The sequence below is a fragment of the Mirounga leonina genome, unplaced genomic scaffold (genome assembly GCF_011800145.1).
Source record: "Mirounga leonina isolate KUSES-001 unplaced genomic scaffold, KU_Mleo_1.0 Mir_204, whole genome shotgun sequence".
In the NCBI taxonomy this organism is placed as follows: domain Eukaryota; kingdom Metazoa; phylum Chordata; class Mammalia; order Carnivora; family Phocidae; genus Mirounga; species Mirounga leonina.
The window spans coordinates 15,747,527-15,770,244 of record NW_023270513.1 but is presented as its reverse complement, the minus strand read 5'-3'; the positions used below and the strand labels follow the sequence as shown (position 1 = coordinate 15,770,244).

At 36.2% G+C, this 22,718-nt stretch overlaps 1 protein-coding gene across 1 annotated transcript; it reads right to left on the bottom strand.

Annotated features, from left to right (window-relative positions):
• Window positions 1–7,556: 7,556 nt before the first annotated feature.
• On the bottom strand, window positions 7,557–9,290 carry LOC118026070 (heterogeneous nuclear ribonucleoprotein C-like). The gene is given in 2 exon segments (XM_035028820.1): window positions 7,557–9,155; window positions 9,202–9,290. A coding segment is annotated over 1 exon segment (882 nt). The 5' UTR covers window positions 9,093–9,155; window positions 9,202–9,290; the 3' UTR covers window positions 7,557–8,210.
• Between the last annotated feature and the right edge of the window lie 13,428 nt (window positions 9,291–22,718).

Sequence of the window (22,718 nt, the reverse complement as noted above, 5' to 3'; positions counted from 1 at the left end):
TGATTCTTTAGTCTTGCAAAGTTAATTTTTTTAACTGTCTTTTTCTTTCTTTTTTTTCTGAATTTTTCTTTTTCCCTTTTTCAACCAACATCTTATCAATCCCTTTTTTAAAAAATCTTTTTTATTTTTCATTTTTAGAGTCATATTTTATCCCTTCATAGTAGTTAAGCTTATTTTTGTTGTATATATATATAAGTTGTTCTTTCTTTAAAATTTTCGGATACAGTTTCTTCTAACAGACCAAAATATACCCTAAATCTCGAGTGTATGGCTTTGTTCTAGTCTCCCCCTGATCACGTTCTCTCCCCTTTTTTTAAACCTCTTCTTTCTTTTTTCAACCAAATTCTTATCTTATTAATTCCTTTTATAAAATCTTTTATAATTTTCATCTTTACAGTCATAGTCCATCCCTTCATCGTATTAACCCTTATTTTTGTACATATATAAGTTTTTCTTTCTTTAAAATTTTGGGAGGCACTTTCTTCTAACAGACCAAAATATGCCCAATATTTAGTGAGTGGCACTGATCTATGCACGAGCCTGATCATATTTGATCATACTCTGGGGGTTTTTTGTCTGTTTTTATCTTTTTCTTTTTCTTTTACTTTTTTTCCCCTTTTTTCTTTCTTTCCCTTTCTTTTTTCCCAGTTTCAGGTCTCTTCTAATTTGTTTAGTGTATATTTTTCTGGGGACGTTTTTACCCTGTTAGCATTTTGTTCTCTCATTCATCTATTCTCCTCTGGACAAAATGAAAAGATGGAAAAAATCACCTCAAAGAAAAGAACAAGAGGCAACTGCCAGGGACCTAATTAATACAGACATTGGTAAGATGTCAGAAATAGAGTTCAGAATGATGATTTTAAAGATACTAGCTGGGCTTGGAAAAAGCATGGAAGATATTAGAGAAACCCTTTCTGGAGAGATAAAAGAACTAAAATCTAACCAAGTCAAAATCAAAAAGGCTATTAATGAGGTGCAATAAAAAATGGAGGCTCTAACAGCTAGGATAAATGAGGCAGAAGAGAGAATTAGTGATAGAGAAGGCCAAATGATGGAAAATAGAGAGGCTGAGAAAAAGAGAGATAACCAACTACTGGATCATAAGGGCAGAATTTGAAAGATAAGGGATACCATAAGATGAAACAATATTAAAATAACTGGGATCCTGGAACAAGAAGAAAGAGAGAGGGGGACAGAAAGTATATTGGAGCAAATTATAGCAGAGAACTTCCCTACTTTGGGGAAGGAAACAGGCATCAAAATCCAGGAGGCACAGAGAATCCCCCTCAAAATCAATAAAAATAGGTCAACACCCCAACATCTAATAGTCAAACTTATGAGTCTCAGAGACAAAGAGAAAATCTTGAGAGCAGCTCAGGAGAAGAGATCTGTAACCTACAATGGTAGAAACATTAGATTGGCAACAGACCTATCCACAGAGACCTGGCAGGCCAAAAAGGACTGGCATGATATCTTCAGAGCACTAAATGAGAAGAATATGCAGCCAAGAATACTATATCCAGCTAGGCTCTCATTGAAAATAGAAGGAGAGATAAAAAGCTTCCAGGACAAACAAAAACTAAAGGAATTTGCAAACACGGAACCAGCCCTACAAGAAATACTGAAAGGGGTTCTCTAAGCAAAGAGAGAGCCTAAAAGTAACATAGACCAGAAAGGAAGACAGACAATATACAGTAACAGTCACCTTACCGGCAATACAATGGCACTAAGTTCATATCTTTCCGTAGTTACCTTGAATATAAATGGGCTAAATGCCCCAATCAAAAGACACGGGCTATCAGATTGGATAAAAAAACAAGACCCATTGATATGCTGTCTGCAAGAGACTCATTTTAGACCCAAAGACACCCCCAGATTGAAAGTGAGGGGGTGGAAAATTATTTACCATGCTAATGGACACCAAAAGAAAGCTGGGGTGGCAATCCTTATATCAGACAAATTAGATTTTAAACCAAAGACTATAATAAGAGATGAGGAAGGAGACTATATCTTACTTAAAGGGTCTATCCAACAAAAATATCTAACAATTGTAAATATCTATGCCCCTAACATGGGAGCATCCAATTATATAAGCCAATTAATAACAAAAGCAAAGAAACACATCGGCAACAATATAATAATAGTGGGGAATTTTAACACCCCCCTCACTGAAATGGACAGATCATCTAAGCAAAAGATCAACAAGGAAATAAAGACTTTAAATGACACACTGGACCAAATGGACTTCACAGATCTATTCAGAACATTCCATCCCAAAGCAACAGAATACACATTCTTCTCTAGTGCACATGGAACATTCTCCAGAATAGATCACATCCTAGGTCACAAATCAGGTCTCAACCAGTACCAAAAAAATGGGATCATTCCCTGCATATTTTCAGACCACAATGCTTTGAAACTAGAACTCAATCACAAGAGGATAGTCGGAAAGAACTCAAATACATGGAGGCTAAAGCGCATCCTACTAAAGAATGAATGGGTCAACCAGGAAATTAAAGAAGAATTTAAAAAATTCATGGAAACCAATGAAAATGAAAACACAACTGTTCAAAATCTTTGGGATACAGCAAAGGCAGTCCTAAGAGGAAAGTATATAGCAATACAAGCCTTTCTCAAGAAACAAGAAAGGTCTCAAATACACAACCTAAGCCTGCACCTAAAGGAGCTGGAGAAAGAACAGCAAATAAAGCCTAAACCCAACAGGAGAAGAGAAATAATAGAGATCAGAGCAGAAATCAATGAAATAGAAACCAAAAGAACAGTAGAACAGATCAACAAAACTAGGAGCTGGTTCTTTGAAAGAATTAACAAGATTGATAAACCCCTGGACAGACTTATCAAAGAGAAAAGAGAAAGGACCCAAATAAATAAAATCATGAATGAAAGAGGAGAGATCACAACCAACACTAAAGAAATACAAACACTTATAAGAACATATGAGAAATTATATGCCAGCAAATTAGATAATCCTGAAGAAATGGATGCATTTCTAAGGATGTATCAACTACCAAAACTGAACCTAGAAGAAACAGAAAACCTGAACAGACCTATAACCAAAGGAAATTGAAGCAGTCATCAAAAATCTCCCAACAAACAAACGTCCAGGGCCAGATCACTTCCTGGGGGAATTCTACCAAACATTTAAAGAAGAATTAATACCTATTCTTCTGAAACTGTTCTAAAAAATAGGAATGGAAAGAAAACTTCCAAACTCATTTTAAGAGGCCACCATTACCTCGATCCCAAAACCAGACAAAGACCCCATTGAAAAGGAGAATTACAGACCAATATCCTTGATAAACATGGATGCAAAAATTCTCACCAAGTACTAGCCAATAGGATCCAACAGTACATTACAAGGATTATTCATCAGGACCAAGTGGGATTTATCCCTGGGCTGTAAGGTTGGTTCAACATCTGCAAATCAATCAATGTGATACAATACATTAATAAAAGAAAGAATGAGAACCATATGAACCTCTCAATAGATGCAGAAAAAGCATTTGACAAAGTACAGCATCCTTTCTAGATTATAACTCTGCAGAGTGTAGGGATAGAGGGTACATACCTCAGTATCATAAAGTCCATCTATGAAAAACCCACAGCAAATATCATTCTCCATGGGGAAAAACTGAGAGCTTTCCTCCTAAGGTCAGGAACACAGCAGGGATGTCCACTATCACCACTGTTATTCAACATAGAAGTCCTAGCCTCAGCAATCAGACAACAAAAAGAAATAAAATGCATTGAATCAGTAAAGAAGTGAAACTCTCACTCTTTGCAGATGATACAATACTTTATGTGGAAAACCCAACGATTCCACCCCAAAACTGCCAAAACTCATACAGGAATTCAGTAAAGTGGCAGGATATAAAGTCAATGCACAGAAATCAGTGGCATGCCTATACACCAACAACAAAACAAGAAAGAGAAATTAAGGAGTCAATCCCACTTACAATTGCACCCAAAACCATAAGATACCTAGGAATAAATCTAACCAAAGAGGCAAAGAATTTGTACTCAGAAAAACTATAGAATACTCATGAAAGAAATTGAGGAGGACACAAAGGAATGGAAAAACGTTCCATGCTCATGGATTGGAAGAAAATATATTGTGAAAATATCTATGCTACCTCGAGTAATCTACACATTTAATGCAATCCCTATCAAAATGCCATCCACTTTTTTCAAAGAAATGGAACAAATAATCCTAAAATTTGTATGGAACCAGAAAAGACCCTGAATAGCCAGAGGAATGTTGAAAAAGAAAAACAAAGCTGGTGGCATCACAATTCCAGACTATTAAAAAATTGTAATCAAGACAGTATGGTACTGGCACAAAAACAGACACATAGATCAATGGAACAGGATAAAGAGCCCAGAAATGGACCCTCAACTCTATGGTCAACGAATCTTCGACAAAGCAGGAAAGAATGTCCAATGGAAAAAGACAGTCCTCTTCAACAAATGGTGTTGGGAAAATTGGACAGCCACATGCAGAAGAATGAAACTGGACCATTTCCTTACACCACACACAAAAGGAGACTCAAAATGGAAGAAAGGCCTAAATGTGAGACAGGAATCCATCAAAATCCTTGAGGAAAACACAGGCAGCAACCTCTTCGACCTCAGCTGCAGCAACTTCTTCCTAGACACATCTCCAAAGGCAATGGAAGCAAGGGCAAAAATGAACTATTGGGACTTCATCAAGATAAAATCTTTTGCAGAGCAAAGGAAACAGTTGACAAAACCAAAAGACAACTGACAGAATTGGAAAAGATATTTGCAAATGACATATCAGATAAAGGGCTAGTATCCAAACTCTATAAAGAACTTATCAAACTCAGCACCCAAAGAACAAATAATCCAATGAAGAAATGGGCAGAGGACATGAACAGACATTTTTCCATAGAAGACATCCAAATGGCCAACAGACACATGAAAAAGTGCTCAACATGGCTCGGCATCATGGAAATCCAAAGCAAACTTCAATGAGATACCACCTCACGCCAGTCAGAATGACTAAAATTAACTGCTCAGGAAACGACAGATGTTGGCAAGGATGTGGAGAAAGGGGAACCCTCCTACACTGTTGGTGGGAATGCAAACTGGTGCAGCTACTCTGGAAAACAATATGGAGGTTCCTCAAAAAGTTAAAAATAAAGCTACCTTATGACCCAGCAATTACACTACTCGGTATTTACCCCTAAAGATACAAATGTAGTGCCCTGAGGGGGAAGTGTACCCTAATATTTATAGCAGCAATGTCCACAATAGCCAAAGTATGGAAAGCGCCAAGATGTCCATCAACAGATGAATGGATAAAGAAGATGTGGTATATATATACAATGGAATATTATGCGGCCATCAAAAAAACCAAAGTCTTGCCATTTGCAATGACGTGGATGGAAGTAGAGGGTATTATGCTAAGTGAAATAAGTCAATCAGAGAAAGACAAATATCATATGATCTCACTGATATGAGGAATTTGAGAAACAAGACAGAGGATCATAGGGGAGGGGAGAGAAAATGAAACAAGATAAAACCAGAGAGGGAGACAAACCATAAGAGACTCAATATCAGGAAACAAACTGAGGGTTGCTGGAGTGGTGGGGGGTGGGAGAGATGGGGGTGCTAGTTGATGGACATTGGGGAGTGTATGTGCTATGTTGAACACTGTGAATTGTGTAAGACTGATGAATCACAGACCTGTACCTCTGAAACAAATAATACATTATATGTTAAAAAAAAAAAAAAGAAGAACATAGGAAGGGAAAAATGAAAGGGGGGGAATCGGAGAGGGAGAACCATGAGAGACTATGGACTCTGAGAAACAACCTGAGGGTTTTAGAGGGGAGGGGAGTGGGGGGATGGGTTAGCCTGGTGATGGGTATTAAGGAGGGCACATATTGCATGGAGCCCTGGGTGTTGTATGCAAACAATGAATCATGGAACACTATATCAAAAACTAATGAGTCAATGTATGGTGACTAACATAACAAAATAAAATAAATTAAATAAAAAATAAAATAAAAATGTGATCATAAAAAAAAAACATTTATTCCATATCCCCTTACCTCTTTTCCCTGGAAACCACCATTTTACTTTCTGTCTCTATGAATTTGACTACTCTAGGTACAGACATGCATTGTTTTATTGTGCTTCACTTTTTTGAACTTTGCAGATATTGCAGTTTTTATAAATTGGAGCTTGTGCAACCTTTTGTTGAGCAAGTCTATCAGCAAAATTTTTCCAACAACATTTGCTCATTTCATGTCTTTGTGTCACATTTTGTTAATTCTCACAATATTTCAAACATTTTCATTATTATTGTATATGTTATGGTGATATGTGATCTGTGATCTTTGCTATTGCTATTTTAATTGTTTTGGGGCTCCATGAACTGCATCCATATAAAACAGCAAACATGATATTGTCTTCTCATGAAAAGATAATCAACATGAATATTCATGAGAAAAATGTAAATAAAAAATACAATGAGTTATCACCTTGCACCTGTTAAAATTGCTAAAATAAAAAAAAATAAGAAATGTTGACAAAAATGTGTAGAAAAAGGAACACTTCTTCACTTACCAGTTACATTAAATCAATGTAAACTGGCATAGTCACTGTGGAAAATAGTAGGAAGTTTCCTCCAAAAATTTAAAATAGAAATACCATAAGATCCAGTGATTCCACTATTGGGTATTTACCCAAAGAAAATGAAAACTCTAATTTTAAAAATATATGGACCTCTGCTTTATTGCAGCATTATTTAGAATAGCCAAGAAATGGAAGCAACCCAAGTGTCCAACAATAGACAAATGGATGAGGAAGAAATGGCATATACATACAATGAAATATTACCCAGCCATAAAAAGGACAGGACAGGATTGTGCCACTTGAGACAACATGAATGGACCTAGAGGGTATTATGGTAAGTGAAATAAGATTGAGAAAAAAAATTCCATATGATTTCACTCATACGGGGAATCTAAAATTCAAAAAATGAACAAACAAACAAAAAAAGCAGAATCAGACCTATAAATAGAACAAACTGGTAGCTTCCAAAGGGGAGGGGAGATGGGGTAAGGGCAAAACAGGTGAAGGGGAATAGGGGGATACAGGCTTCCAGTTATGGAATGAGTAAAGCATGGGAATAAAAGGCACAGAATAGGGAATACAGTAAATGATATTGTAATAGCAATATGGAGACAGATGATAGCTACACTTGTGGTGAACATAGCATAATGTATAAACTTGTTAAATCATTATGTTGTACACCTGAAACTAATGCAACATTGTGTGTCAACTGTAATAAAAAAAAAAAAAAAGGTTGTGTGTGTTCTGACTGCTTTACTCACTGGCCATTCCTTCATCTTTCTCCCTCACCTTAGGCCTCCCTATTTACTAAGATACAACAATATTGAAAATTAAGCCAGTAAATAACCCTACAATGGCCTCTAAGTGTTCAAGTGAAAAGAAGAGTCACATGTCACTCACATTATATTTTTTATGATTTTTTTTTCTCCAAATTCCTGGTTTAATAAGGACTTGTTTATTTTGAGAAAAAAGGGTCCCAAACATCAGGCTGTTCACAAAAATAACCCACAGTATCAACTTTAGAAAACAAATCTTAAGACTATTACACTATTTTTCTAGAGGATGCATTTGACATGCCAACTCTCATTCACAAAAATACATGTTACATTTGTGTTGAACAGCCCCACATAGCACTCTTATGTGGGGTATAACACACATACCTCTAACTCAAAGCTGCTCTCAGGTGCTACTCAACTAATGCGATTGCCTCTGCAGTTAGGGAAGCAACTACTGGAGCTCATGTATGAATGAATGGAAAGAACTGTACTCCCTGCATAACAAGAGATTATTTTGGAGACAGTTGATAAAAACCACACATCCTTTTTATTGTTAAGTCATAAAGAGGTATCAAAATTAAAAGCAAAAATTACAGGGTAAGACTTAACTACTAGGAGCGTCAAAGGAAGTGAAAATGGGACTAGGCGCAGGGCAATATGAATTAATGAACATGGGAAGGACAAGGAAGGGGGAGAACAGTGAGCATGTGCTGAAGATACTAGGGGAGAGGATCTGGTGAAAATTTTGATCTTAGACAAGTGCCTAGGTAAAGAAATAATGGGACAACATTTCTAAACCCCACTATGTGCTTAAGAGTCATCCTCGCCATTGGCGCTGTCTCTGTCATCCTCTCCTTCCTCAGCCTCTTTTTCATCATCCTTGATCAACTCCAGCTGGTCATCCCCCCGATCTTCATTATCATCATCATCCAGTAGGTCCCCCTCCTCAGCAGAGTCATCTGCACCCCCCTCAGACTCCATCTTCACATTAGTCTCATCTTTCTTCAGGGAGCTGCTGCTCTGCTCCTCTTCTGACTTATCATTCTTCATCTCTCCTTGTTTGCTCTGTTCTTTCTCAAATTTTTCCAGGCTTTCCAGTAGAGAATCCACTTTTTGTTTTATCTGGGTCAACTCCTTCTTAATGGTCTGAAGGTCATCGCCTTTTAACTTTCCAGACTTGGAAGAAGATCCTCGCTGTCCACTCTTAGAATTGAAGCCACTTTTGCCCCTTCGTGAGGTGTTTCCTGATACACGCTGGCGTTTTGAAGGAACTACAGCCTGAGCAATAGGAGGAGGAGGAGGAACACGTGCTGGGTAACTATACATCCTGTCATAATAATCTCGTTGAAAGTCATAGTCCAAGTCAAAAGAGGAGCCGTACATCTCCGCTGCAGATAGTTTCACACCTGCTTTTCCTCAGTTCACTTTTGGCTCTGCGGCCAGATTAATATCTAAAACCTGGCCAGCAATCATTCTGCCATCCTCTCCTGCCACAGCAGCCTGGGCATTTCTCTCATTAACATACTGAACGAAGGCAAAGCCCTTATGGACAAAGCAACCAACAATTTTGCCGTATTTTGAGAAGATCGCCTCCACATCAGATTTCTTGACCACAAGAGTATTGAGATTCCCAATGAATACACGGGAGTTCATGGAGCGAGGATCTGTCTTGTTGGTAACATTGCTGGCCATTTTCTTTGATGATAAGGTTCCTCACAAAGCTGAAAAATGTAGCTGAAGATCAAAAAAATCTCACTCAAGCAAAGTTCCACTAACTTATATATTTCAAGTGATTTGTAACCAGGAGGGGGAAGGGAGAAGAGATTTGATTCTGAATCTCCTACTCCTGAGTTCTACGTGGAGAAGCCAACTGCTGCTCGAGGTCGACAACGTGGCCACACCACTCAGTCCTCGTCTCTTCACCTATTTTTTATGATTTTTTATTGTTTTAAAATTTTTAAGGCTTTTGTTTGTTTCAAGAGTTAAATTTAGTGATTCATCATTTACATACAACATCCACTGCTCATAACAAGTGCCCTCCTTAATACCCATCACCCATTGATCCAATCCCTCATACCCCTTCCCCCATCAATTCTCAGTTTGTTTCTTTTTTTTTTAAGATTTTTATTTTTTATTTTATTTTGACAGAGAGAGATCCAGCGAGAGAGGGAGCACAAGCAGGGGGAGTGGGAGAGGGAGAAGCAGACTTCCCGCAGAGCAGGGAGCCCGATGTGGGGCTCAATCCCAGGACCCTGGGACCATGACCCAAGCCGAAGGCAGACGCTTAACGACTGAGCCACCCAGATGCCCCAATCCTCAGTTTGTTTTCTATCATTAAGAGTCTCTTATGGATTGTTTCCCCTCTCTCCTTTTTCCCCTTCCCATATGTTTGTCTGTTTTTTTTCTTCAATTCCACATATGAGTGAGATCATATGGTATTTGTCTTTCTCTGATTGATTTATTTTGTTTAGCATAATACACTGTAGCTCTATCAACATCATTGCAAATGGCAAGATTTCATTCTTTTTGTTGGCCGAATAATATTCCATTGTATATATATATACCACCTGTTCTTTATCTATTCATCAATCAATGGGCATTTGGGCTATCTCCATAGTTTGGCTATTGTTCATAATGTTGCTATAAACATCAGGGTGCATGTACCCCTTTGAATCAGTATTTTTGTATCCTTTAAGTAAAAACCTAGTAGTGCAATTGATGGATTACAGGGTAGTTCTATATTTAACTTTTTGAGGAACCTCCATAGTGTTCTCCAGAGTGGCTGCACCAGTTTGCATCCCTCTCAACAGTGCAAGAGGGGTCCCCTTTCTTTGCTTCCTTGCCAACACCTGTTGTTTCTTGTGTTGTTAATTTTAGCCATTCTGTAGTAACTATTAATCATGGTAAAGACAGAAATAATTAATAGTACCAAACCCAAAACTCAGACTTTAAAAAAATATTTATTTATGTATTTGAGAGAGAGAAAGAGAGAGAGAGCAAGTGGGGGGAGGGGTAAAAGGAGAGAATCTTCAAGCAGACCCCCTACTGAGTGACAAGAACAACACAAACCTCAATCCCGTGACTCATGAGATCATGACCTGAGCTGAAACCAAGAACTGGTTGCTCAAATGACTGAGCCACCCAGGTGCACCAAAACTGTCTACTATGAGAACTTATATTGGTATATTACAAGAATCGGGTTAGTCCATTTGAAAATATCTGTTACAGATCATTTAGGTAATTAGACTTATTGGCAAAGATTTTTATTCTGTGCCTTTTTCATAACCACTTTTCTCTAGAGTAGCTACCTTTCTTCTTTATTCAGTTTATCTTTCTTTTTGGAATATGATCACATTTTTCTAGGACACTAAAAACCACAGATTTAATTTATAACATAGTAGAATCTGATGAAAATATACCTGCAAGGCCAGAAGATTTAGTGAAAATCCACTTAGGTCACACATTGAACCACATAAAAATGGTCATTTCTTTTAACAAAAATTTTAGTTGTGTCAATAAAAAACAAGGAAGCACTTGTTTAGCTCAGAATATTTTTGATCATTGAACATATATTTAACTGCTGTTACATCACTTAATATTTTTCCAATAAATCACTTTATTAATATACTTTCTGTTTTGCAATATTAATATTTCTGATAGCTAATGAGCTCTTGATGCCAGTACTTTTCTTTTTTTATTGTTCTCAGTTGTTGGTTTGTTATTTTTAATGTAACTTTTATGCTTTTATCATGAAAAGATAATGATACAATTGTATACAATTGTATACAATGTATACATTTGCAATGTATACAAATATCAAATTATTATGTTGTACACCTGAAACTGATACAATGTTGTATGTCAATCAGTTTCAGGTGTACAACATAATAATTTGATGTTTGTATACATTGCAAAATGAGGACCACAATAAGTCTAGTTAACATCCATCACCATACAAAGTATATATTTATATATATATATATATATATAAATATTTCTTGTGATGAGAACTTTTAAGATCTATTCTCTTAGCAACTTTCACATATGCAGTAGAGTGTTATTAACTATAGTTGCCATGCTCTTCATTACATCCCCAGAACTTACTTTATTACTGGAAGTTTGTACCTTTTAACTTTCTTCACCCATTTGGCCCATCCCCCACCTCCCACCTCTGGCAATCACTCAACTGTTCTTTGTATCTATGGACTTTTTTTTTAAATTTTTAGATTCTTCATATAAGTAAGATCATATGGTATTGCCTTCCTCTGATTTATTTCATGTAGTGTAATGCTCTCAAGGTCCATCTATGTCGTTGCAAATGGCAAGTTTATTCTTTTTATGGCTGAATAATTTTCCATTGCATATACATGCAACAATTTCTTTATTCATCCATCACAGACACTTATGACCATATCTTGGCTATCATAAACAATGTTGCAATGAACATGAGGGTGTAAATATCTTTTTGAGTTAGTGTCATCATTTTTTTTTTGGTGGTGGGCGGGGGATAAATACCCAGAGGTGGAATTGCTGGATCAGATGGTAGTTCTATTTTTAATTTTTTAAGGAAACTTCATATTGTTTTCTATAGTGGCTTCACCAATTTACCTTCCTACCAACAATGCACTAGGATTCCCTCTTCTCCATTCTTACCAATGCTTGTTATTTTTTGTCTTTTTGGTAATAGCCATTCAAACAGGTGTGAAATGATATCTCATTGTGTTTTTTTTTTAATTTTTTTTTTATTTTTATGTTAATCCCCATACATTACATCATTAGTTTTAGATGAAGTGTTCCATGATTCATTGTTTGTGCATAACACCCAGTGCTCCATGCAGAATGTGCCCTCCTCAATACGCACCACCAGGCTAACCCATCCTCCCACCCCCCTCCCCTCTAGAACCCTGTTAGTTTTTCAGAGTCCATCGTCTCTCATGGTTCGTCTACCCCTCCGATTTCCCCCGCTTCATTCTTCCCCTCCTGCTACCTTCTTCTTCTTTTTTTTTTTCTTAACATATATTGCATTATTTGTTTCAGTCATTGTGGTTTTGATTTGCATTTCCCTGATGATTAGTGATGTTGAGTATCTTCATATACATGTTGGTCACCTGAATGTCTTCTTTGGAAAAGTGTGTATTCAAATCCTCTGCCCATTTTAAAATTATATATATTTTTATATTTTTGCTGTTCAGTTGGATGAGTTTTAAATATATTTTGGATATTAGCCTCATATCAGATATATGATTTGCAAATATTTTCTCATCTTCAATATGTAGAATTTTAATTTTATTGATTGTTTAACATTGATTTTTATTATGTACTTCTAGATCTGTTTGATGCCAAACTTACTAAGTAACAGGGGGAAAATATGAAAGGAAAGGAATTGCTCTTCCCAATCCCAGAGGGTGAAAGTTCTTTTACAATGTCTATAAAATGTCATAGCCTAACTCTCCTCTCTTCTTGCAATTTATTATTTGATATTTGTCTGGGATGCTGTATAATGGTTGTTTCCAAACAAAAGTTTATTATTTGACCAGTGCCAGTCCAACAAAATGAGAAAAATAAGGACGATATATGGAGAATTTCCTAATGCTAACCAGATTACATTTTTAATGGGCTGTTTTTTATTTTAAAATTCTATCACTTCTTATGTGTGTAATATGATAATAATAGTCAATTATAATTATAATGATTTTAATAAGCAAAGTTAAAAGTTGAAAACCTTATATTAGTTAGTATAATTAAGGAAAAAAAAATTTACTGAGCCATGAAATCCCAGAATCTCAAAACCATTCCAGAAAACTACATACACATGGTTTTGGTTAATATGATTTTCTCATTTTCCTTTGGATCCCTGAAAATAATCATTTTAAAAAAAAAGAAAACAATTACATTTTATTAGTGGTTTGTGTGTAATCCCTTATATCCAAATAAATGTTTTCTTGTGTGTGTGTGTGTTTTGATGAATCCAGACTCTAAACCTTATATTCCACTTACCATTTAAATTTTCTATTTTATTTGATTAAATTCCAAATCACTTTCAATTGTTGTAAATTCCAAAATTAGCAATTATAGTGAAACTGTTTTTTTTTTTTTTTTGCATATATTTTTGGAACAATAATTTTAAATATTTAAAAATAGTTCCAAATCCAAACAGTAGATGGTGCTAGTGACTTTCTAAAAAAATTGTTTCACCCTTAAAGTATAAAATGGGGGGAAAATGGATGAGTCATAACTTGAACAAATGTCCAAAGTTTCAGGATTTTGAAGAGTTAAGGTTAAAATACTAAATTAATTAGTTAAAATATCAACATTTATTATTTGGAGTGCAAAAAAAGGTCCATATCAAATTTCTTTTCTCTGATTTTAGTGCCATTTTATACCTGAAAATGCCATGAAAATTTTTGAGATAAAACATGGACCTAAATGTAAACTCCTGACTACTTTAAAAGAGAAAGGAGATCTTAGAGTATTGCCAAAGTAACTCCCAAAAGGGCCCTTTGTGGAATGTTGAAAAGGGTAATACACATGGTAGGAGGAAGATGGCAAAATAGGGAACCCTAGTTTCATCTGGTCCCTGGAATTCAGCTAGATAGCTATCAAATCATTCACCTGTGAACCCAAGCTGACATCTAAGAAAAGAATTGCTCCAATTCTATAAATGGAAAAGCAACCAATTTTGCAAGATAGGAGGTGCAGAGAAGTGAATCTGAGACAATATATCAGAAGATAAACCATGGGGGGAGGGAGCCTTCATAAGCTAGCTACCAGAAAGAGATATAGTAGCAGAGTGGAAAATCAGGACTTTTAGAAGTCTGCTCCAGTGAGGGATGTCCCTGCCTGATATGTGTTCAGGTGTCAAAGTGGAGCAGAATCCCAGGTGGGACAGTGTGGTCTCCGGATCCCTGGGGTCACAGAAAAAACAGGGATGGCTGAGTGCAGCAGAGTTCCCAAGCATCAAAGCAGGGAAACCAGACAGAAACAGAGAGACAAGGAGAGGGATTTCAGCTTGGTGTTGCCATAAACTGAACTGCAGCACAGTCTGGTAACCTCTCTCTGAGCACAGGCCCAGCAAGAGGCAGGGCTGGATATTGGGAGGCCACAATTTTCATTTTCATTTCCATCACCCAAAGCAGCAATGAAAGCCTTCAGGGAACAAAAGCTACATAGAGCATCATTAGTTTTTGATGTGGTCTAACCCATCTCCCCACACCTTTTCCCTCTAAAACCCTCAGTTTGTTTCTCAGAGTCCATAGTCTGTCATGGTTCATCTCTCCCTCCGATTTCCCCCACGTCATTTTTCCCTTCCTTTTCCTAATATCCTCCATGCTATTCCTTATGTTTCACAAATAAGTGAAACCATATGATAATTGACTTTCTCTGCTTGACTTATTTCACTTAGCATAATCTCCTCCAGTCCCATCCATGTTGATGTAAAAGTTGGGTATTCATCCTTTCTGAAGGCTGAGTAATATTCCATTGTATATATGGACCACATCTTCTTTATCCATTCATCTTTTGAAGGGCATCTCCACTCTTTCCACAGTTTGGCTATTGTGGACACTGCTGCTATGAATATTGGGGTGCATATGGCCCTTCTTTTAATAATGTATTGTATGGTGACTAAAATAACATAATAAAATTTAAAAAAAAGAAAAGCTACGTAGAGCAATCCAGACCCTCTTACATTAAGCCCCACCCACTGGCCAGGAGGGTGCAATTCTGCCTGGGGAAAGGCACCAGAGAATTAGTGCAAAAGACCCATCCCCCAAAAGATCAGCAAGAACATCCTGCTAATACCAAGTTCACCAATCACACAGAACTGCAAAACACCAGGTCTAGGGGAAAATAGTATATAGAATTTATGGCTTTTTTCCCATGATTCTTTAATCTTTCAATTTTTTTCCTTTTTAACTAATTTCATATTTAATCAACTCTTTTTTAATTTTCATTTTTACAGTTACATTTTATCTTTTCATTGTATTTAGTTTTATTTGTGTGTGTGTGTGTGTGTGTGTGTGTGTGTAAGTTTTTCTTTCTTTACAATTTTGGAATCTAGTTTCTTCTAACAAACAGACCAAAATACACCCAAGATGTAGTGTATTGCACTGTTCTGTTCATCTGTCTGATTATATTCTCTCTCTCTCTCCTTTTTTTTTCTCTTTGGTTTCTGGTCTCTTCTGATATGCTTAGTGTATATTCCTCTGAGGTCATTGTTGCTACTTTAGTCTTTTGTTCTTTTGTTCATCTATTCTTCTTTGGACAGAATGACAGATGGAATAACTCACCCAAAAAAGAGAACAAGAGGAAGTACTGACTGCCAGGGACTTAATCACTATGAATATAAGTAAGATGTCAGAACTAGAGTTCAGAATGACAATTATAAAGATACTAGCTGGGCTTGAAAAACGCATAGAAGACACTAGAGAATCCTTTTCTGGGAAAATAAAAGAACTAAAATCTAATCAGTTTGAAATCAAACAGGTTATAAATGAGATGCAAACAAAAATGGAGTTTCTAACTGCTAGGATAAAGAGGGAGAAGAGAGAATTAGTGATATAGAAGACAAAATGGTGGAGAATTAGAAGCTGAGAAAAAGAGAGATAAACAACTACTGAATCACAAGGGGGAGAATTTGAGATAAGTGATACCATAAAGCAAAAAATATTAGAATAATCAGGGTCCCAGAAGAAGAGAAAAGATAGAAAGAGGCAGAAGGCATATTGGAGCAAATCATAGCTGAGAACTTCCCTAATCTGGGGCAGGAATCAGGCATTCAAGTCCAGGAGGCACAGAATAGTGAAGTTTGCAAATTTCAGAGACAAAGTGAAAATCCTGAAAGCAGCTTGGGACAGAAGGTCCTTAATCTACAAGGGTAGAGACATAAGGCTGGCAACAGATCGATTCACAGAGACCTGCCAGGCCAGAAACGAATAGCATGATATATTCAGGGTACTAAATGAGAAAAATATGCAGCCAATAATACTTTAACCAGCAAAGTTGTCATTCAGAATGGAAGGAGAGATAAAGAGCTTCCAGGACAAAGAGAAGCTAAAAGAATTTGTGATCACTAAACCAGCCCTGCCAGATATATTAAAGGGGATCCTATAAGCAAAGAGAGAGTCCAAAAGTAACTTAGACCAGAAAGGAACAGAGAAAATATACAGAAACAGTGACTTTATAATACAATTGCACTAAATTCATACCTTTAAATAGTTACTCTGAATGTAAATGGGCCAAATGCTCCAATCAAAAGACACAGGCTATCACATTGGATAAAAAAAAGCAAGACTCATCGATATGCTGTCTGCAAGAGACTCATTTTAGACCCAAAGACAACTATAGATTGAAAGTGAGGGGTGGTGAAACATTTATCATGCTAATGGACATCAAAAAAAGCTGGGGTAGCAATCTTTATGTCAGACAAATTGGATTTTGAATGAAAGACTGTAATAAGAGAAGAAGAAGGGTACTATATCACAATTAAAGGGTCTATCCAACAAGAAGATCTAACAATTGTAAATATTTAAGCCCCTAACATGGGAGCAGGCAATTATGTAAACCAATTAATTTTGTTAAATTAAAGAAAGACATTGATAATAATACAATAATAGTAAGGGAATTTAACACCCCATTCACTGCAATGGACAGACCATCTAAGCAGAAGATCAACAAGGAAACAATGGCTTTAATGACACATTGGACTAGATGGACTTCACAGACATATTCAGAGCATTCCATCCTAAAGCAACAGAACACACATTCTTCTGGAGTGCACATGGAACATTCTCCAGAAGAGATCACATACTGGGTCACTGTCAGGTCTCCACCAGTACTAAAAATCGGGATTATTCCTTGCATATTTTCATACCATAATGCTTTGAAACTTGAACAAATTTCACAAGTGGAAATTTGGAGGGAACCCAAACACATGGAGGTTAAAAAGCATCCTACTAAAGAATGAATGGGTTAACCAGGAAATTAAAGAAGAATTAAGAAAATTCATGGAAACAAATGAACATGAAAATGCTACTGTTCAAAACCTTTAGGATGCAGCAGAGATGGTCCTAAGAGGGAAGTATATAGCAATACAAGCCTTTATCAAGAGACAAGAAGGTCTCAAATACACAACCTAACCTTACACCTAAAGAAGCTGGAGAAAGAACAGCAAATAAAGCCTAAACCCAACAGGATAAGAGAAATAATAAAGATCAGAGCAGAAATCAATGAAATAGAAACCAAAAGAACAGTAGAAGAGATCAACGAAACTAGGAGCTGTTTTCTTGAAGGAATTAATAAGATTGATAAACCCCTAACCAGACTTATCAAAAAGAAAAGAGAAAGGACCCAAATAAATAAAATCATGAATGAAAGTAGAGAGATCACAACAAACACTGAAGAAATACAGAAAATTATAAGAACATATTATGAGCAACTATATGCCAACAAATTGGGCAATCTAGAAGAAATTGATGCATTCTTAGAGAAGTATAAACTACCAAAACTGAACCAGGAAGAAATAGAAAACCTGAACAGACCCATAACCAACAAGGAAATTGAAGCAGTAATCAAAAAACTCCCAACAAACAAAAGTCCAGGGCCAGATGGCTTCCCAGGGGAATTCTACCAAACATTGAAAGAAGAATTAATACCTATTTTTCTGGAGCTGTATCAAAAAATAGAAATGGAAGGAAAACTTCCAAACTCATTCTATAAGACCAGTATTACATTGATCCCCAAACCAGGCAAAGACCCCACCAAGAAGTAGGAATTACAGACCAATATTCCTGATAAACTTGGATGCCAAAATTCTCACCAAGATACTCGGAATAGGATACAACAGTATATTTAAAGGATTATTCACCATGACCAAGTGGGTTTTATTCCTGGGCTGCAAGTGTGGCTCAAAATCTGCAAATCAATGAGATACACTGCATAAATAAAAGAAAGGACAAAAACCATATGATCCTCTCAATTGATGCATAAAAAGCATTTGACAAAATACAGCATCCTTTCCAGATTAAAAATCTCAACAGTGTAGGGATAGAGGGAACATACCTCAATATCCTAAAAACCATTTATGAAAAGCCAACAGTGGTATCATTCTCAATGGGGAAAAAGTGAGAGCTTTATCCCAAGGTCAGGAATACAACAGGGATGTCCATTCTCACCACTGTTGTTCAACATAGTACTAGAAGCCCTAGCCTCAGCAATGAGACAACAAAAGGAAATAAAAGGCATCCTAAGTGACAAAGAAGAAGTCAAACTCTCACTCTTCACAGATGACATGATAGTCTATGTGGAAAACCCAAAAGGCTCCACCCCCAAATTGCTAGAACTTGTATAACAATTCAGTAAAGTGGCAGGATATAAAATCAATGCACAGAAATCAGTTGCATTTCTATACACTAAAAATGAGACAGAAGGAAGAGAACTTAAGGACTCGATCCTATTTACAATTGCCCCCAAACCATAAGATACCTAGGAATAAACCTAACCAAAGAGGTAAAGGATCTGTACTCTGAAAACTATAGAACACTTACGATAGAAATTGAGGAAGACACAAAGAAATGGAAAAACATTCCATGCTTATGGATTGGAAGAACAAATATCGTGAAAATGTCTATGCTACCTAGAACAATCTACACATTCCAAGCAATCCTTATCAAAATACCATTAACATTTTTCACAAAGGTGGAACAAATAATCCTAAAATCTGTATGGAACCAGAAAAGACCTCAAAGAGCCAAATTAATGTTGAAAAAGTAAACAAAAGCTGGTGGTATCACAATTCCAGACTTCAAGCTATATTACAAAGTTGTAATCATCAAGACAGTATGGCGCAGGCACAAAAAGAGACATGCATCAATGGAACAGAATAGAGAGCCCAGAAATGGACCCTCAACTCTGTGGTCAACTAATCTGTGACAAAGCAGGAACGAATATCCAAAGGAAAAAAGAGAGTCTCTTCAACAAATGGTGTTGTTAAAATTGGACAGCCACATACAGAAGAATGAAACTGGACCATTTTCTTACATCATACACAAAAACAGACCCAAAATGGATGAACAACCTAAATGTGAGACAGAAATCTATCAAAATCCTAGAGGAGAACACAGGCAGCAAAACCTCTTTGACCTTGACTGCAGCAACTTCTTGCTAGACACATCTCCAAAGGCAAGGAATACAAAAGCAAAAATGAAATATTGGGATGTCATCAAGATAAAAAGCTTTTGCACAGCAAACAGTTGATAAAACCAGAAGACAACCTACAGAATGGGAGAAGATATTTGCAAACGTCCTATCAGTTAAAGGGCTAGTAGCCAAATTTATAAAGATCTTATCAAACTCAACACCCAAGGACCAAATAATCCAGTCAAGAAATGGACAGAAGACATGAACAGACATTTCTCCAAAGAAGTCATCCAAATGGCCAACCGACACATGTATAAATACTCTGCATTACTGGGCATCAAGAAAATAGAAATCAAAACCACAATGAGATACCACCTCACACCAGTCAGAATGGTTAAAATGAACAAATCAGAAGGCTGCAAGGGTGGGTGAGGATGCGGAGAAAGGGGAACCCTCTTACACTTTTGATGGGAATGTAAGCTGGTATAGGCACTCTGGAAAACAGTATGGAGGTTCCTCAAAAATTTGAAAACAGAGCTACCTTATGACTCAGCAATTGCACTACTAGATATTTATCCCAAAGGTACAAATGTAGTTATCCAGAGGGGCACCTGTACCCCAGTGTTTATAGCAGCAATGTCCACAATAGCCAAACTATGGAAAGAACCCAGATGTCTATTGATAGATGAATGAATAAAGATGTGAGATGTGGTGTGTGTGTGTGTGTGTGTGTGTATGTGTATAATGGAATATTACTCAGCAATCAAAAAAATGAAATCTTGCCATCTGCAACAAATGTGGATGGAACTAGAGGGTATTATGCTAAGTGAAATAAGTCAGTCAGAGAAAGACAATTATCCTATAATTTCCTATGGAATTTAAGAAATAAAAGAGAGGACTGTAGGGGAAGGGAGGAAAAACTAAACAAGATAAAATCAGAGAGGGAGACAAACCATAAGAGACTCTTAATCATAGTAAACAAACTGGCAGTTGTTGGAGAGGAGGGGGATGAGGGGAAGGGGGATGGGGTAACTGGGTGGCAGGCATTAAGGAGGGCACATGATGTAATGAGCACTGGCTGTTATACACAAATGATGAATCACTGAACTCTACCTCTGAAACTAATAATACACTATATATTAGTGAATTGAATTTAAATTAAAAAAGAGGAAAAAATAAAATGGTATATACAAATCTAGCATTCCTCTGAATAGAACAAATAAGACCTATTAATTATGACCATTTGCAGTTTAGTGTGGCTACTCAGAAATAAGGAAGGAATTTTTTTCCCCATGTGAAATGTCTAACAAAAACATAAAACTTTCTTTTATTGTTATATTCAGGAATAACCTTTTTAAAAACTGAGATTTCCATGGAAATATACCACAGGAGGAAGAAATTCCTTTGGGATATATAATGCACTTGTTTTTTTTGTGATAATGGCAATAAAGTTACCATTTGGTGATTGTTTCTGAAGTTATTTTTGCCTGAGATATATTACATAAATTACAACTAATCTCACTTATCTCATTTCATTTTTACTCACATTCTTAGAAACTGAATTTTCCAACACATTGCTAAAATTAAGCACATATGGTTTTGGGAGGTCTGAGCTCATCTAGGCTGGGTGAGAGGGGTGGTGGAGAGCACAGAATGGCCTCTTTTATTATTTTGTTTCAGTATTTGTCAGCATTTAAATGTTGAACCGCTTTTGTTCCCCCTAGGGAGAACATAAGTAATATGCCTCTGTGAAAGTAAGTAAGTTTTTAAAAAAGTTTTAAGCATTTACCTTTAAAATGACCATAGTCCATCAAAAGTTAATCCATATCTCAATAAAGTACACTATGGAAACTATTATAAGTTGATTCTTGTATATCCATAAATATGCTCATTTTGAATCAGAAAAAATAAAGGAATTCGTTTACACAAATTTATCAAGATTAACTAGTTAATCCTCTACCAAAAACCAGTTGCCATGCTGAATTTAGTATTTTTTTTAAGCAAGCAAGTTGAAACAAAGAAATCCAGGGTCTGTGGAGTATGTTTATTTGTGAAAAATCACTAAAGCTTTTTCTCACATAATAAGAAGATACATAAGGACATACTTTTCAGTAGCCTCGGGACGTTAAGACAGTGTTTACACAGACAAAGTAAAACTTAAATTTATAAAACTCTGAAGAATGCCATCTTTTCCTAAGAATTTTGAGCTATTTGCAAAGTGAAAGTTCTACTCTCAGACAGTTTTGCAAATAACCCACTAAGCCCATATGGAAAGCATCATAAATTTTGGAGGTGTTATATATAATTTATTTTAATTCATCATTACAAAAACCACCATAATGATTTTATTAAAATAGTTTTTTTTTTTTTTTGTCTTGCATTCTTCTAACTGCTTTATCTGAAACCCTGGTTCTAGACTTATTCTTGAAATTGTTCTGAATTGTCACATGAAATGGAGTGAATTAAGTGTATGGTTCCTCCCATTAGTATAAAATGTATAAAGTTTTATGTAAGAATTCTATCCGAATTGAAGTTTTTATTTTTTTTTTCTAACTTACAAAACTGAATATTCTGCTTAAAGCAGTAAAGCCCCATTTATTTCCGATCATTATGTGTTTATTCTCTGAAAGTCCACACTAGAAATATAACACTGAGAGAATAAGATTTAGCCCAATTATTGTCATATGGAGCTGAGTGCAGACACTATAACATCACAGTTAGGTGGTAAGACTATGAAAATTTCAAGACTTCAATATATAATTATATACCTAAAATATTAAAAAAAATACTAAGAATTTACATTCTTAACCTTGTGAGATGGTATAGGCTTGTAAGCCCCTTGCAGGCCCAGATCATTTGAGGACTGCACTGAGGTTAAGGACGGCCAGGCAGGCCTGGGCCAGGAGGAGAAAATGTTCTCTTCCCCTTATCTCATGTTGCAAGTTCTAAATGCCTGGATCAGCAGGAAGTGGCTCTTGCCTAGCTTAAAGTGTATCTTTCTAAACAGAAGTGTTCTTTCTAAAGACAAAGAACATGTTGTCTCCAAAGGAAGGATGGCTAAGAGAATTCTTTATTCTGCAAGCATAAACAGGATGTATTTTGTTCTTATTGAATTTCGTGTATATTTCACTTCACGGATGTTGGCTTGATACTTTAAGTATACATTGTTATGTTTATCTGATC